Source organism: Diplotaxodon limnothrissa, linkage group LG18 (assembly GCF_057381915.1).
Source record: "Diplotaxodon limnothrissa isolate DT_005_m linkage group LG18, D_limnothrissa_male_GT1.1, whole genome shotgun sequence".
Lineage (NCBI taxonomy): Eukaryota > Metazoa > Chordata > Actinopteri > Cichliformes > Cichlidae > Diplotaxodon > Diplotaxodon limnothrissa.
The window spans coordinates 4,697,484-4,716,079 of NC_140613.1; the positions used below are offsets into that span (position 1 = coordinate 4,697,484).

General features: G+C 43.0%; 1 protein-coding gene across 1 annotated transcript; it reads left to right on the plus strand.

Annotated features, from left to right (window-relative positions):
• The first annotated feature begins 2,170 nt into the window (after positions 1-2,170).
• LOC146612912 (uncharacterized) lies at positions 2,171-13,919 on the plus strand. Its single transcript, XM_085378339.1, has 4 exons — positions 2,171-2,387; positions 3,909-4,118; positions 5,884-6,111; positions 12,124-13,919. The coding sequence occupies exons 1-4, from the start codon at positions 2,225-2,227 to the stop codon at positions 13,917-13,919; spliced, it is 2,397 nt and encodes a 798-aa protein (XP_085234465.1). The 5' UTR covers positions 2,171-2,224.
• Positions 13,920-18,596: the final 4,677 nt, after the last annotated feature.

The following is an 18,596-nucleotide window of genomic DNA, read 5'->3' on the forward strand; positions in this document are numbered from 1 at the left end:
AAAAATGTAAGAAAAGAAAAATGTTCACATGAACATGCTTTTCTGCATCTCTTTATTGACCACTTTTCCCACACGTTTGCTGCACACACACAGCCAGCTGTAGCTTTCCAGCTAACAAACGCTAACAAAATAACGCTGAAAACCGATAAAAACCCTGAAAATCATACATTTCACACCTGAGCCTCAACTCTCGCGGCCCGGTACCAAACGACTTACGGACCAGTACCGGTCTGAGGCCCGGGGGTTGGGGACCGCTGCTCTATAACGTCCACATCGATACCCTGGATTGAAACAGGGGTCAAAGGTTTCCTGGTCCTCCTAAAGTCCACAATCAATTTTTGGTCTTTGGTCACTTTGAGCTGCAGATGATTCTGCTTGCACCACTTGATAAAGGAGTCAACTACAGCCCGGTACACCATCACATCACCCTCACTGAAGCATCCAACCACCGCAGAGTCATCAGAAAACATCTGAACATGGCAGGTCTGTGCAGTGGCTGACGTCTGTGATGGGGAGAGGGCAGTTCCTTGTGGTGCCCCTGTGTTGCTGATCACCTTGTGAGACACATAATGTTGAAGAAGCACATTTTGTGTTAGATACTCAAAAATCCAGGACACAGGAGAGGCATCCACTTGCATCTCAGTCAGCTTATCTCCCAGGACGATTGGCCTGAGAAGCCGGAGAAGCTTCTTTCCGCAGGCGATACGGTCTCTCAATCACACCACCACATAGTACTGACCCACAAATATGGTTTTTACACACACACTGGACATTCTGGACATTTGTTTACATTTGTTTACATTTGCCATCTTGTTATTGATTAATCAAATCACTCTATCACAAGTCGCTTAAATAAATCACTTTTAAGCATATTTACACTACAGACTGCACTACACTACAGACACTACAGACACTTAAATATGTGGATTGCACAACCCTGGACATTACATTTCTTTCATTACCATTTATTACTCGTACAGCTGCTCTTATTGTTCCATATTTCTTCATATATTCTTATATATTTTCTATATTGTGTATTTTATGTATTGTGTATTTGTACTTGTATTTGTTGTACAGTTATTTTATTTGTAACTTTAATTTTTATATTTTATTCTTTCCTAGTTAAATTTACCCTTCATTTTAATTTTCCTATTTATTTCCTATCCTATTCATAGTCTTTTATTTTAGGTTACGAGCAGTTGTCTAAGCATTTCACTGCATATCGTACTGTGTATGACTGTGTACGTGACAAATGAAATTTGAATTTGATGATAATAAATGCACTGGAAAAGATAAAAATGACCCTCACACTGCTTGCCAGCTGGCCCATATGGGTGTAGACACAACTGAGTAGGTAGATGATGGTGTCCTCAGGTCTGAGGTGGGACTGGTAGTTAAACTGAAGGAGATCCTGATCTGGCCTGACTATATGGTACTGCATAAGACAACTCGTGAAAATAACATGTGTACCAAACTCTTTAACATGAAGTGTTGTCGTAAGAAAAATGAAGAAAAGGCTAGTTTCTTTCAGATTGTATGCTGAATTGAGCAAATATGACTAAAAATTTTAGACATTGTTAAACATGTGGGTATCTTTCATCTTTAAGACCTGGGTAAATCTCAAAACATCACATTTTTACTGCTTACCTTCGGTTTGCACTGAGGTGGAGTGGGGGAGTATGTGTAGCAATTACATACAAGAATATTATCTGTCTCAGGTCCTCGTTCCTCCAGAGTAGGAGTGTACCTGGATCACAGAGCAGGTATTTTGTCCTTCTACAGCGTCTCTGAAACCATGACTCTCCTCCACAGAGTCCAGACCACATTCACTCAGCTGCTTTATGCTGGACTTTCTCGTTACAACGCTGGAGACACTGCTGAGTTCATTAAAATGAAATCGACCCTTTTCTGTTTATTAAATGTACTATTGTCTGTGTTTCAAAGAAACAGAAAACACTCTAATTCACGAAGCTTTCATAATGTTTTGAGCTTTGATCTATATTTTAATGTTAAATGATAAATTCTTTATCCAGGTTTCTCCAAAGTACCAGACTTTATGTCAGGACTTGATTTTTGTTAGACTGACCTGATGAGGGCAGTATTACGCCTTTGATACTTCCAGCTTAAGATCGAAGAAGAATAGCGGAAATGACGTCACTGAGCGCTTGCATCGCGAGTTATATTTGAAGACTTTGATTTGAATGTATCAGTTGTTGTCGCAATAATGTCTTCAGTCCAGTATCTGCGAGAGGTTATCAAGGAGACATTAACTGCTGCCGCAGAACAAATCTTCTCAGAGTTTGAAAAAACGATCGTCCGGTATGAGGAGGAGATCAGTCAGCTAAGACCGCTGGATATCAGACCCGGGATAAAGTCGCACAATACAGGTGTGTAAATTTGTGGAGGAATGGGGGTTGCGGGATCCTCGCGGGAACCCAACTCTGCTTAGATTTTACCATGTGCGCTTCACACTACCGTAACTTATCGACTATTTAAGCTAGAAAAAGAAATTACAGGGTTACTGAAAGAAGAGAGGCTGAGTTTTACGGGGATATTTGGTGTATTACGGTAGCACAAACCGTTCGCAAGCTACTGCTGTCTGAAGAACCAAGATTCACTAACGTAATCCCTCGACCATTTGGGCAAGAGAGACATTTCAAACGGTTACTGAAAGACACGAAGAAGAGCTTTACGAAACTTTACGGTGCATTATTAGAAAACACGAGCAGTGACGGTCCAATCACATGTATGGAAAAGTGGCAACGCTCCAAAAAGGCCTCGAAATTTAAAAAACTGAGTGGCCATTGCTCAAAAACTTTATTGTACATATTTAGTATAGTTGATGTTGTGTTACGTTTGTTCCTGTTGAATTAATATTAGGTTTGTAGCTTGAACCTATTCGCTGGAACGTTTAAGACGATATAATTACACAGCAAAGCAAGACAAAGTTCTTCATGTTTCTCGTGCGCGGGAGAGAACCGGACAAACGCCGTTCCTTCGCTTGACCCCAGTTGCTCTCGTCCGCTCCCCCGTAACACTGCTCTTTTATTGAGGTTACATGAATATATATAGGTTCATTAACATATGACGTCTACATACAAACAAAGAGTACCGTGTGTGTGTGTGTGTGTGTGTGACCCCATAAATGACTTCCCTAAACCTGCTGGTCTGGAAGTCCAGCAGTTCATCTAAACAAAAGGCACTTAGCCTAAAACAGATATAGCCACGTTTATCCTACCATAAAACAATAAGAGAAGGTACGACCTCTCCCATGCTCCCAGAGTGTTCTGGAATGCAGACTATTAAGGATCAAACCTCTACCAATCTAAAACTAATTATAAAACTCTAAGCATATATAAGTAGATATTTCTAAGCATAAATGACAATCAACAATACAAAACCTAACAATATCAGTTTCCACTTAACTATAAATCTGAAAAAAACAGTCCTTTTTTTTTTCACTTTAAACTGTTGTTTCATTGCCATAACAATACAATAATGTAAAATGAGTGCCAGGGGGCAAAAGTATTCACTTTTAGTTTGATTTCTGGCCCGTTTACAGCCAAAATGACCAAAAATTACCAGGCGGCCTAAATGATGCTTGGTCAATAGCTTTCATGATCATATTCAGATCATGCTGCTGTTCATTTGTTTATTTTGTTTGTTTGCACATTTTGTGACGATCACTGGCGGTCACTTTTAAAAATTAGACCCCAGACGGCTTTAAGGTTATCAGTGTCGCCCAGTGAAAAAATGGCCAGGAGTGAATGTTTCTGTGGCAACATCTGCAAGAACGCAAGAGGCCGTGAAACCATAAGCTTAGTTCTCAACTCCCTTTTAATTGTTCTTGATCTTTCTTGTGATCACATTAGTTACTGATTTCTTCTGTCCCTTTGCTGAACACGAAGGTGATCAGCAGGTCTTTGACCAGGAGAGGAGCTCCAGTCTCCACCAGCAGGACCCAGAGCCTCCACAGACTAAAGAGGTACAGGAGGAAATGTGCAGCAGTGAGGAAGGAGAGCCACTTGAACTGAAGCAGGAGGCTGAAGAAATTGATGTGTGGACCGGAGAACAGCTGGATTTGTTGTGTAAACCTGGAGTAGAGCTGACCACAACAGGTATGTAAAACTGTAATATACAGATTTCATAATACAGAAATGAATAAGACTCATATTAAAACATCAGGCGATGATATCAGAGTTGACTCCTCAGGAAGAGAGCTCACAATGACACATGCATTACCACCTGGCATACTACCTCACCTAAGACGTGTTTTCTGTTAGCACAGTAAAATAAAAACTGGGTGTGGCGTGAATAAGACACGGCGGGACCACGGAGCAACGTTCAGAGTCATCTTTATTTACATCTCACCACACCACAACACCCCCAAACCCCTCAGTCCCCGTGTTTTTAACTAGGCGGGCGTGATTAAGGATGCCGTGCAGGTGCGTCCGCCCTCCCTGCACGGCACCGCAGACCACGCCCCACCACATACCCCCATCGCCCGATTGAGGCCGGGGAGCCATCCGGCCGAACCTACTCCCCCACCGCCAGTGGGAGAGGGAATCAGCCCGGACAGCTGGCACCCCCAGGCCCCGGCCAAGCGACGGGGAGGTGCGAGTTCAGGCGGCCGCCCGCGAATCCAGCGGCGCAGGCAAAGCTGGTTCGGAAGTCGGACACGTGACAGGTGCACCCGGCGCGGCCGGCACAAGCGTGAGCCCCAGCTCACAGGTGGCTGGGCAGAGGTGTGGCGTGTACAGGCCTCTGGTGGTGGTGAGGCCGGTCTGGCGAGCACGGCGATCTCAAGCGTGGCGCCCGCCTCGCTCGCCAGTTCCACTCGAGCAAGCTCCCCTGGCACTGGGACCTCCAGCTCCTTGCGCGGCCCCTCCGTCACCGCTGTCGCTCCCTGCTGGAGCAGCCCATAGCGCGACTCCTCCGTCACTACTGCTCCCTCCGCCGCCACTCCCGGCTCGAGCAGCCCCTCGTGCAGCTCCTCTTTCTCCAACCGGCGCAGACCCTCGCGCACCTCGTCTGCCGCCTCCGGTTGGAGCGGCTCATCCACCACTCCCGGCAGGAGCAGCCCTTCACCTGGCTGTTCCCCCTCCTCCGGCAGGCGCAGATCCCCGCGCGCCTCGTCTGCCACCTCCGGCTGCTGAGGTGCCTCACGCGGCTCCTCCACCGCTTCACTGTCCTCGGGACACACCTGTGGGGGTGGCGCCCAGGCCCAGAGCAGCGCCGCCAGCTCCCCAATCCTTTCCAGGTGCCGCTCGGACTGGTCCTGCAGCTCTTCCTGCTGGCGACGCACCTCCGCCGCCTGCTCCCGCTGGGCGGCCGCCATTTCGGCCACCCTCTGGGCCAGCTCCTCCATTCCCTGGCTCCGATATGGACCCGCCGTGCTGCCTCCTGGGTTTCGGCACCAATGTGGCGTGAATAAGACACGGCGGGACCACGGAGCAACGTTCAGAGTCATCTTTATTTACATCTCACCACACCACAACACCCCCAAACCCCTCAGTCCCCGTGTTTTTAACTAGGCGGGCGTGATTAAGGATGCCGTGCAGGTGCGTCCGCCCTCCCTGCACGGCACCGCAGACCACGCCCCACCACACTGGGTTTAAAATCTTCTGTTGTTTAATAAAAAACAAAAATTTCCTCCATATAGATTTAAGTCAAGTTGACCCAGAACTGTACGCAGAATGTAGAAAAATACCCACAAGGACCAAGTTGGAGTAGCGAGCTGTACGCCTCATAAATTATGACTTTCTGTATGTAAACAGAATTCTTTGCTGTTCACTGCATGAGAGAGAATATTTAAATATCGCTCACATATCTGAGAGACCTGCTCACAGTGTTAATTTTTTCTTGTGTGTTGTGTCCGTCAAGACCTCCCACAGCAACATGATTGTAAGGAAAACTGTAGCCAGGAGAGGAACTCCAGTCTCAACCAGGAGGACTCAGATCTTCCAGAAACTAAAGAGGAACAGGAGGAAATCTCCCTCAATCAGGAAGAAGAGCAGCTTTCACTGAAGCCAAAAACCAAAGACGTCATCGTCTGGACTGGGCAGGAGCTGGACATCATGTGGAACCCTGAAGTAAAGTTGGAAAGAATAGGTATGCAAAACTTTAGACAGACTCAGTTTTGTGTTAAGAAATCTAACTCCTGTTGGATCCTTATCAGACCTCAGAGGTATGTTATAGAGACACATGGAGAATCTAAGGTCCAACTGCAATAAGGAAACATGATGTAATATTCTAAGAGCCAAAATGTGTAGCCCTCACAGTGTCGCCCTTGTCAGGACTGTCCTATGTTGGAAATAATTAAGTTGAGTACAAGAGAGAGGAAGACTCCCTACAATGAGTTGACACATCAACTTTTTATTTATTCCTCCATATACATTTTTGCCATTCATATTGTCACGAGTCTTTTCTGTCGCGAGTCCGTCTCTCTTGTTTGTTTTTGGCCCACTTTGCACCAGAAAGAGGAAACCAGCGGCTGAACAACAGCAGCACATTTAAGCTTGATAAGCTGTTGTTAGAATTTATTTAATATTAATTTCTACTCGAGGATCTTTTTCTACGTAGCTGACGCTGGTAACTGTGCAGGGGCGGATCTAGCAAAGTTTAGCCAGGGGGGCCGATAGGGCATTAACAGGGAAAAGGGGGCACAAAGACATACTTTTCTTTCTTATTCTCATTTAAAATGTCTAGCTTTTAATAAATAATTATCTGACACCCAAAGTTTTAATTTGATGTAAAATGAATAGAAGTCCATTACTGTACCGTATTTTCACGACCATAAGGCGCAGTCTCAGTTATGTGTGCCCTTACTGTATTTAACACACACATAAGGCGCACTGGACCATAGGGCGCATACAAGTACCGTATGCGTATTTAAAAATAAAGCGGGAGCAAACCTGAGTTTGGTACTCACATTTTTATTACCAGTAATCGTCATCATCAACAACATACAAGCATACAAGTGTGCGTATTTAAAAATAAAGCAGGAGCAAAACAAAGTTTGGTACTCACATTTTTATCATCAAACCCATCGAAGTCCTCATCCTCTGTGTCTGAATTGAACAGCTGCGCTAAATCTCCATCAAACATGCCAGGTTCACTTTCTTCACTGTCAGAGTCACTTTCCGTGCCGTGCGGCTCCTCGGAAATGATGCCGGCTTTTGCGAAAGCTCGAACAACAGTGCCAGCAGACATGTTAGCCCAAGCATCTACAATCCATTGGCAAATTGTGGCGTAATTCGCCCGGCGCTGCCTTCCACTCTTAGTGAAACTGTGGTCTCCACCGGTCATCCATCGCTCCCAGGCCGCTCGCAGCCTTACTTTGAACGGGCGGTTCACACCGATGTCCAGCGGTTGGAGTTCCTTTGTCAGGCCTCCCGGAATGACAGCAAGCTCACAGTTCATTTGTTTCACTAGTTTTTTCACATCGGCTGTGAGATGGGCACGCATAGAGTCACAGATTAAGAGCGATGGTGATGCGTGGAAAAAACCACCTGGTCTCCTTACATACACCTCCCTCAGCCACTCTTTCATCATTTCCTCATCCATCCAGCCCTTTTCATTTGCCTTAATGATGATTCCTGCTGGAAACTTCTCTTTAGGCAAAGTCTTTCGCTTAAAAATCACCATAGGCGGCAGTTTCTGTCCATTAGCATGGCAGCCAAGCACAACAGTGAAAGAAGACTTTTCATACCCCGTTGTGCGTATCGCTACCGTGCTGGTCCCCTGCTTCTCCACAGTGTGACTCACCGGGATGTCGAAAGTGAGCGGGACCTCGTCCATGTTTGTGATGTGGCTGGGCTGGATGTTTTTGTCGCCGATGTGTTTGCTGCAGTAGGAGCGGAAGATGGCCAGCTTTTCCTTATAATCCGCTGGAAGTTGCTGCGCTACCGTAGTCCTGGTCCGGATGGAAAAATGGCACCGTTTCATAAAACGAAAGCACCAAGACAGACCTCCTTGGAAATGTTCAATGTTCATCTCTTCAGCTAGTGAAACTGCTTTTAGCCGAATGGTGACCGTCGAAACGCTTCTCCCGCTCGCTCTTTGCTCGATGATCCACCGCTCGAGTCTTTCCTCCAACTTGGGCCACCTCGCCTTATGTCCGCGGAAACTCAGCTGCGTTTTCTTGACCTGCCGGAGCTTGTTTTCCAGCTTCCTCCATTTGCGAACCATCGATTCGTTAATCTTAAATTCTCTCGCCGCTGCTCGATTTCCATGTTCCTCCGCGTAGCTGATGGTTTTCAGTTTAAACTGTGCTTCGTAAGCGTGTCTCTTTGCCATTTTCAGGGTTGTTAAAACAACAATGTCCTGCATAATGCACATACCTGTTCTTTTATACAGGTATGTGCGATTTTCCCGGTATATACGATCAACGCCCACACTTCACCCTTTAACGTTCTCATGGTGTTCTCTACTACGTCCTCCTTACAACACATAGGGCGCACCGCGCTATAGGGCGCGCCGCACTTTTTGAAGAAAATCTAAGACTTTTAAGTGCGCCTTATGGTCGTGAAAATACGGTATATAGTAACTATTAAGTCTAATATATATATATATATATATATATACCTAACTAATATATAAGCTATAGTACAAATATGTAAGCTATAGTACTTTTTCCTTTGGGAAGGTACCATCTGTGCAGTCTGCAATTTTGTTGAAGAAAGATGTTGAAACTATTTAATATTTTAATATATTGAAAAATAATTGATTTCTGTGCATTTTTTTTTTTCCACACTGCATCAAATTAAGGTTGATTACGTCGATTAAGCATCATGAGGTGGAGCGTGAGGGGTGGTTCCCTATTTTTTTATTTTTTTATTTTTGTTGTTGCTGGGAGTTGGAACTAGGGCTGCCACGATTAGTCGACTAGTCACGATTACGTCGACTATTAAAATCGTCGACGACTGATTTATTAGTCGACGCGTCGTTTGAAGCTTTGTAAGATCACAAAAGACGCAGGAATGAGTAGTAGGATTTAAGAGTGTCATAACAGACTGAAACTGAAGATGGCAGCACTGCATGTACAAGGATGCCAGCTGCCGTTAAACCCCGAAGAAGAAGAAGCAGCTGTGTCCCATAATTCATAGCGCAGCCCAGCGCAGTTGTCAACAATGGCGGCAGCTAGTTAGTTTTAATGTTACTCTTATTATTCTTTCTGGGTCACAAAATAAACGTTTAACATATGTTCAGGCGAGAATGTAGCTGTGTAAACCTCAAATATCTGCTCAGTTTATCAAGACACCACATATTTTCAAAAGCGCTCCGACGTTTTCGGAGACGTTTGTTACTCATTAGCTCGATAGTTAGCCGGGAGCAAGGCTCACTAGAGCCGTGAGAACACCGGACTCCCGGCAAATCGTTTTCAAACCCACCGCCGTCTTTGGCTACTCAGGTTAAATATATATGAGTCACTTAGATAACTTAAAAATGTTATTGTTTGGCTTTTTTTTAGTATTTTATTTGTTCCTGAGTAAATCGGTTTGGCTGAGATTAAAGTTATAGTTTTTACACAGCTGAATAAACGTCAAGCAGACAGCTGATTATCAGAAGCGTGAGATGCTCCAGAATATACTCCGGTGTCCTGTTATATTTTAGATAGCAAGGAGCAGACGGCTGAGTTTATTAAACTTCACCGAAACAATCTGCAGATGTCATTAAAATTTAATAAACTATCATCTTGTCTTTATTTTTAGTTAGCACATACCTTAAACACTTCAAGCTGTAAGCTAATGATAGTTATATAAGAGCAGCTGGATGCTGGTGCAATAAGCTGTAGGTTTTACGTCCAATGGATGATGATCTGATTAGTCGACTAATCGCAAAAATAATCGGTGACTAGTCGACTATCAAAATAATCATTTGTGGCAGCCCTAGTTGGAACCCTATTAGTTAGGTTGCTTAACATTTACGCTAAGTACTCTTTAAAATACCAGAATAGGGAGGATGGTGTAGGTTTGAGTTTATTAGATTGATCAGTATTGCTGAACTATGAAATTATTTTTTTTTTGCATACAGGTATAACAGAATAGCTTTAGTGTAGTTGTTGTTTTAAACTTGAGTATGAACTTATACAAAATGCAGCAAGATATTTAAAAAAACAGTTTTGTTGATTAAAACACACTATATCTGATTCATATCGGTATCGGCAGATATCCAAATTTATGATATCGGTATCGGACATAAAAAAGTGGTATCGTGCCATCTCTAGTTTTTGGTGTGCCACCAATTAAAACTTTTAACTCACTCAACCCATCTGGAGTGCAAAATGAACAAACTTTAGACAAACTGCCCGAAATGCGTTGACAGAGACATTTCAGGGACTTTTGACAGAACTAGAAAAATATAAAGGCTTTAAACAAGATGAGAACTAAGGATGTAACCAAAGCCGTGTGCCGCTTGTGGAGACGTGTCGTGCGAGCAAAGTACTTAAACACGACTAACTTGCATGAGAACGTACGTGTCCACCATCCTGCTCAGTATGCTCGGCTATCACCAGCTTCTACAGCTCTATCAACAAGCACTTGGGCGCACTCTGAGGAGGGTGCATTTATTTGAAGATGAAAGGGGGTGCTGTTAAAACAGCACTATTTATTTATTTATTTTTTGACTCCTTCTATTAGCTCCATCATTAATAGCAAACGTACTCATGGGCAAATAAATAAATAAATTGCCCGTGTAAAAACAATCTCCTATGGGCTCAGCCTATCGTCGATAGTCTATATATGCGTTCAGTCACACAACCCTAATAGTTAGGAAGGATTTTATGTGGCGGTAAGTTCTGCATTTGCTTGTGTGCAGTCATATGGCATTATTACAGAAAAGTGTCCCAAATTTCCCACGTGTGGGACTAATAAAGGTTATCTTATCTTATCTTATCTTATCCTTTTTAATCAACTCCCACTATGATTTGTGGATAAATAATTCTTTAGCTTGTGTAACACGACCTTTTTCACTCATTCTCAATATGTTTTATTCATATAGGGAAATAATCCCAACAACGGTGTCCTGAAGGGGCTTTATACTGTAAGGTAAAGACTCTACAATATTAGAAAGAAACCACAACAATCGCACAACACCCTGTGTTACGTTTCCCTAAAAGGTCCGGGGGATGAGGGAAAGTAACAAAAAGTGTCCGGGTTGAAAAACGGGAGGTGGGGAGGCAAACTGGTTAAATTGAAGAGTTTTATTAATGTTTCTCTTAATAAATGGTAAATGGCCTGCATTTATATAGCGCTTTACATATCCAGTCATCCACCCATTCACAACACTGGTGATGGCAAGCTACATTGTAGCCACAGCCACCCTGGGGCGCACTGACAGAGGCGAGGCTGCCGGACACTGGCGCCACCGGGCCCTCTGACCACCACCAGTAGGCAACGGGTGAAGTGTCTTGCCCAAGGACACAACGACCGAGACTGTCCAAGCCAGGGCTCGAACCGGCAACCTTCCGATTGCAAGGCAAACTCCCAGCTCTTGAGCCACGATCGCCCCTAATAATTAAACTAAAAGCTGGAAAAGCCACTATCACATTTAGAAGACAACAAAACCCTGGAATCATTAGTCAGAGTAATATTTATGAGAATCTCACAGTTTTTGTTATAGCTGAATTTTTGTGTTGTTTTGAAACGGCCCCTAATGTTTGATTATCTTTTTATTTTCATAAATTAGATTTCCTCCATTAAATGATACAAAAACTGAGCAGAAAGCAAGAAGTGAAGTGTTTGAGTTTAAAGTTTCCACCTCATCGATTTTCATTTTATTTTTTTCAGTCAGTTTAAAGAATTCCAGGGTTCCCTTGCAGCATGGAATGGAAAAAAAAATACTTTACGACATTACGGTTTGGGATAAATATTGTTAAATATTTATGTTCTTTTTTCTGAAATGTACGATTCCAAACTTAAATCGATCACAGAAGAAGAGTGTTTTTCATAGGGTTTGTAAATGAGCAGCCAAAATGGTCTCACTGAGTCAGCAAAACAACTTCTCCCCCAACATGCCTTTTATTGGCTTATCTGAGCGACATGCTTACCATGTGGAGACCTGCTAATGGCTAAGGTTACCTTGTAATTTCTCAAATATATGTTTTGTTTTTTGTCCCTTCAGATTTTCCACAACATGACTGTAAAGAACAGGAGGATCTTTTGCAGATTAAAGGGGAACAGGAGGAACTCAGTACCACTGAAGAGGGAAAACCGTTTGTACGAAAGCAAGAGACTCAAACTTTTCCTGCTCGTAAAGAAAGTGACCAGGGTGAACCAGACCTAAGTAGTGACCAGCTCCTTTCTCACAACTCTCCTGACACAGATCAGGATGAAAGCAAGGATGATAACTTACACAGAAATAAGTTGGAGGAAATCGTATCAGAGCTGCCAGTTCAAAATTCCAAGACAGTATATTTATGTGGCACCTGTGGGAAAATATTTAATACTGCAAAAAACTTGAATCGACATATGAAAATTCACACAGGTGAGAAGCCACATTGTTGTAGCACCTGTGGGAAAAGATTTCATCGGAAGTCGCACTTGACTAGACACATGCAAATTCACACAGGTGAGAAGTTGCATTCTTGTAGCACCTGTGGGAAAAGATTTAATCGGAAGGAACATTTGAAAATGCACATGGAATATCATACAGGTGAAAAACGATATTCCTGTATCACTTGTGGGAAACGTTATAATGTAAAATCAAGTTTGGAAACCCACATGAAAATTCACACAAGTGAGAAGTCACATTGTTGTACCACTTGTGGGAAAAGCTTTAGTCAGAAGGGGCAGTTGAATAGTCACATGCGAATTCATACAGGTGAGAAACCACATTGTTGTAGCACCTGTGGGAAAAGATTTACTCTAAAGACATATTTAACTGAACACATGAAAATTCACACAGGTGAGAAGCCGCATTGTTGTACCACTTGTGGGAAAAGCTTTAGTCAGAAGGGGCAGTTGAATAGTCACATGCGAATTCACACAGGTGAGAAGCCATATTTTTGTAGCATATGTGGGGAAAGATTTAATGTAGTAACAAATCTGAAAATACACATGAAAAGTCACACAAGTGAGAAGCCGCATTCTTGTAGCACCTGTGGGAAAAGATTTAGTCGGAAGGCACACCTGACTAGACACATACAAATTCATACAGGTGAGAAGCCGCATTGTTGTACCACTTGTGGGAAAAGCTTTATTCAGAAGGGGCAGTTGAATAGTCACATGCGAATTCACACAAGTGAGAAGCCATATTTTTGTAGCATATGTGGGGAAAGATTTAATGTAGTAACAAATCTGAAAATACACATGAAAAGTCACACAAGTGAGAAGCCGCATTCTTGTAGCACCTGTGGGAAAAGATTTAGTCGGAAGTCACACCTGACTAGACACATACAAATTCATACAGGTGAGAAGCCGCATTGTTGTACCACTTGTGGGAAAAGCTTTATTCAGAAGGGGCAGTTGAATAGTCACATGCGAATTCACACAAGTGAGAAGCCATATTTTTGTAGCATATGTGGGGAAAGATTTAATGTCGTAACAAATCTGAAAATACACATGAAAATTCACACAAGTGAGAAGCCGCATTCTTGTAGCACCTGTGGGAAAAGATTTAGTCGGAAGTCACACCTGACTAGACACATACAAATTCATACAGGTGAGAAGTCGCATTCTTGTAGCACTTCTAGGAAAAGATTTACTCGAAAAAAATATTTAAATGAACATGCGAGAATTCACGCAGGTGAGAAGCCGCATTCTTGTAGCACCTGTGGGAAAAGATTTACTATAAAAGCATATTTAAATGAACACATGAAAATTCACACAGGTGAGAAGCCGCATTCTTGTGACACCTGTGGGAAAAGCTTTTCGCAGAAGGGGCATCTGAATAGACACGTGCGAATTCATACAGGTTAGAAACCACATTGTTGTAGCACCTGTGGGAAAAAATTTAGCTCTTCAGTACAGTTGAAAATGCATATAGGAAACCATACTGCATGCTAAGTTTAATTTTTAGAAAATGTTGATGGTAAAACAAAGTGTTTGGATCTTTGGAAACTCAGCGTCTGACAAAGCTTTATTTTCAAAAGGTTTTCAGAAGCTCAATTTCTATGTTTACTTGTGGACAAAAAAACTAAACTTTTTTCTGACTTTTTTTGTTATTTGTGGGCTTTGACTTGGCTAAAGGTTCTCTTTGAACAGTGCTTGAGATACTTTTTGTCTTGATGCAAAAAGAATTTCTCAAAAATACACTAGAGAATATCTGTTTAAAAAATGCCTGTGTACATATCGAGGAATGGAGGGATAGAAGTGACAAAAATGAATTGATTAAATACACCATTAAATAATTCAATTCAATGTGTCAATAAATAGAGGTTTGGGGTAAACGCTGTTCGAGTCAAAACCATTGCTTTGGCCGGGTTGCCATTCTTTTTTTTCTGGGCGTTTCTCCACACCAACAACTGGCATGTGGAAACTAACTGAACTGTACTTTGAAATACCCTGTTTGTGTGTCACCAAATACACTTTCAATATTTTTTTTTAGCCCAGTCTCATGGCAAAGCCTGTGGGTGTGATAGGAATGATGTGGAATCCAGTAATTAAAGGAAGGGGAAGGGGAATTTACAGGGAATGACACTGTTAAGCAGTTGATCCATTTACTCGAATTGTTTGTGACCCATATATTTATGTCAGTATCTATGTTTATATCATACTTTTATGTGAACACCTGTTGATACCCAGCTGCTGTTTTGAGCTTTAATAATTTGGATCTAAAAAAAAAAAGTGTAACTTTGACAGTGCTGTTTTCCATTTTGACAGGTTTGTGACATGTGATTGGTGGAAACTAGACAAAGATGCATCTAGTAATTATTTTTATCTATATGTCATTTGGAAGGTCCAAACTGTCCAAAGTTGTAGAATAGCCTAATTACGAAAACTTGTACCTTACATTTGGTAGTGCAAATTGTTTTAAAGGAATAAAAATCTGAAGTAGTATTAATTGCTTCTCACTGTAAAGCTGGCATAACAGCCATTATTCCTGACCCTATGAACTCACCTGAGTCAAAACCTGTCAAAATAAACTGAAGATAATGGCTGAAGAGGTCATTGGAAGAAATCCCAGAAAGTTATGCAAGACAAGTGTTGATTATCAGAAAGATTCAACACATTCAAGGGGCTTAATCATACTGACTCCCTTGATTCTCGTCCTCACTTTCCAGGTCCTCCACCGCTTAGTCACCTGTAACCGCTCAGTTATCCACAGTGTGTCCAGCAGCTGTCTGCAGCTGCAACCGTTGAGCCAATATTCTGTGACACAGTTTCTTCAGCACCTGAGCCCTTCTACAGGGAGTTGATTCGCTGCGGGGGATTCCTGAAGTAATGCTTGCTGATTTTCAGCTGCTCACCACGTTCATTGCCCAATAAGACAGAAAAATTATCCTATCTTGTAGGGCAACTGAGGTGAAGGGTATTAGCATAGGCCGAAGCGTATTTTTCTTTTCACCCACCGGCCTATTTTTATTTTATTTTATTTTTTTTTTGTGAACTGAATACATAGGCCCTTTTGAAATTGAAACTATTATCAACCCACTAGCCATTAAACTTAAATTGCCTACAGTTCTTCGCATTCATCCTACTTTCCATGTCTCAGCCTGCTGCCCTTGCGTGCTATAGCATAGAGGATGGCACTGGCCACAAAAGATTTGTAAAAATATCCTGAGGATTGTATGACAGATGTTGAAAGACCTCAGCCACCTCAAAAAATAGAGACAACTCTGGCCCTTCCTGTAGAGTGGAGTTGTGTTTTTAACCCAGTCCTGTTTGTTATCCATGTGTACTTCACTGTGTTTGTAGTCCTCCACAATGTCCACATCGTCCCACTGGATTGAAATAGTGGTCCATGGTTTCATAGTCCTTAAAAGTCCACAATCAAGTCAGGTCACTTTCAGCTGCAGATGATTCTGTTTGCACTACGTGACAAAGGAATGAACCACAGCCTGGTACTCATCACTCTCACTGACGCATCCAACCACCGAGGAGTCATCAGAAAGTCACAATCACAGTGCTCGCCGGCTGGCTCAGATAGGCATAGACACGACTGAGCATGTAGATGATTGCAAGGCGAAATTAACACACATGACAGATGGAATGACGCACAAAGGGTAACCTGTAAACAAGAAGAGGAGACAAAACACAAACTGAGTAAGAGAGACACGAAGAGAGACAAAGCCATCACTGAGACACATAAAGGATGAGGGAGACTTAAACACAGGGGATATGACAGACTCAAACACTGAAGACACGACACTATAATCACCATAGTGGGGAAGGCACAGACATGGAAGGAACCTAAACAGATAAGAACTAAGTAAGAAAACCTGGGGAACATAATACAAAAAGGCATAAAACTTAAAATGCTGGATCAAAAGACTCAGAACCAGGACAGAACCATATATAATGCAAATGCTCTTTCAAACATATAAAACACATTGTACTCCTTTTAGAAGGAATATCAGAATTTTTCTAAAGACTTGAACCATTATTATTTTATATTTTAACATGGATTTCAGTGTTTTATTATATCAGCACATTTTTAACCTGGTTACAAAGAATTATTATTAGATCGATTAAAGAAAATCAGGAAAATGTAAACTGACAAACAAAACAAAAAACATTTATTGAATAAATCAATAGGCTAACACATAATAAATCCTGTTTATTTACAAATAACCTATATTCATATGTATCATGTTGATAACAACAATGTTTATATTTATAAATAAAAAAGTCACATTTATTAATCATGTAAATAAAACGCATTTATCATAAACATCCACATGATATCAGAAAGAAATTATCCAGTTCAAATGACGTTCACATTTTGAACATCGACGTCCAGGTTGGGTCATGGTTGGACGTTAAAATTGTGGACAAAGTTCAAATGTCTACAGATGTCCAGAGAATTGGTCATGGACCGCCAGACACAATATAAACATGATCTGCACATCTATCTGACGTCCAATATTTAGTAGAGAGAGTCTGACTGTCATGATCTGGATGTCTGAGCTTCCGTGGTATCCGGCCATGGGCAGGGCCTACAGCCTCCCTCACCTGGAGCTGATTGAGTCAATTAGGCTGGAGATTTAAGCTCCTTCCTTACGCTGTTTCCTCGCTAGTTCACCAACAACCCTATGTTGGTAACCAGGCCTCACGCGTCATACCAGTAATTTTCAAGTACTTTACTAGTTCTAGTTGCTCCTGGTTATTCCACAGTGCTGAACAACTCATCCTGGAAATGTGGTTCACCTGCCTGCTTTTTGGAATTATGTCCTTGCCTCACCTGCCTGCCCTCAAACTACCACGAAACCTTTAACACTCAGGACAGCCGACACACACCACTAATCCCACCTGGACCACAACACCTCTCCTTCAACACTTCATCTCCCACCTGCACAGTAAGACAAAGAAATTCATAGCCTCCACTCTCTCCAGAACTCCTCACTGGCTACCATTTTAACACTGCTCTCCTCTCTTCCAGCGGGTACCTAATCACCAGTCCAGCTCCCGTTGCTTTCTTGGACCCGTCACTCTGCTTTTACTCCTCTCGCCGAGCCAAGACCTCACGCCCTGTTTATCAAGCCTTTAGTCGAGTGCCATTGTAAACATTATCCTTGTGCTGGTTCGTAAGCAAATGCTTCGAGAAGCTGGTCAGGGTCTTCATCTGCTCTGCACTACCCGACTCACTGGACCCTCTACAGTTCGCATACCGCCACAACAGGTCCACTGATGATGCCATAGCCCTGACACTACATACTGCCCTGTCACACCTGGAGAAGAGAGACACGTATGTGAGGATGCTGTTTGTAGATTACAGCTCAGCATTCAATACCATCGTTCCCTCGAAGCTGGACAGGAAACTGCAGGATCTAGGACTGAGCAGCTCCCTCTGCAGCTGGATCCTTAGCTTCCTGTCTGACAGACGCCAGGTGGTCAGACTGGGCAGCATCACCTCATCCCCCATCACACTGAACACTGGTGCTCCACAGGGGTGTGTACTGAGCCCTCTCCTATACTCACTCTACACCTACGACTGCACAGCCACTAACAACTCCAACATCATTGTGAAGTTTGCGGACGACACTACAGTGGTGGGTCTTATCACCAATGGTGATGAGACGGCTTACAGGGAGGAGGTCAGCGCCCTGACCCACTGGTGTCAAGACAACCATCTCACCCTCAACGTCGCAAAGACAAAGGAGTTGATAGTGGACTTCCGGAGGTGCAGAGAAGTACACACCCCCATCACCATCAACGGCGCTGCTGTGGAGAGAGTGAGCAGCTTCCGGTTCCTTGGTGTACATCTGGCTGAGGATCTTACTTGGTCAGTACACACAAACAAAACAGTGAAGAAGGCGCAGCAGCGCCTCTTCTTTCTCAGGAGACTGAAAAGATTCGGCATGAGCCCCCGCATCCTCAGGACCTTCTATCACTGTGCCATTGAGAGCATCCTCACTGGATGCATCACCACCTGGTATGGCAACAGCACCGCCTACAACTGTAAAGCTCTCCAGCGAGTAGTGCGGTGCTCTGAAC

Coding starts and splice junctions, on each gene's coding strand:
- LOC146612912 (XM_085378339.1), top strand. CDS start 2,225: ATGTCTTCAGTCCAGTATCTGCGAGAGGTTATCAAGGAGACATTAACT. Junction 4,119..5,883: donor AGTAGAGCTGACCACAACAG/GTATGTAAAACT, acceptor GTGTCCGTCAAG/ACCTCCCACAGCAACATGAT. Junction 6,112..12,123: donor AGTAAAGTTGGAAAGAATAG/GTATGCAAAACT, acceptor TTGTCCCTTCAG/ATTTTCCACAACATGACTGT.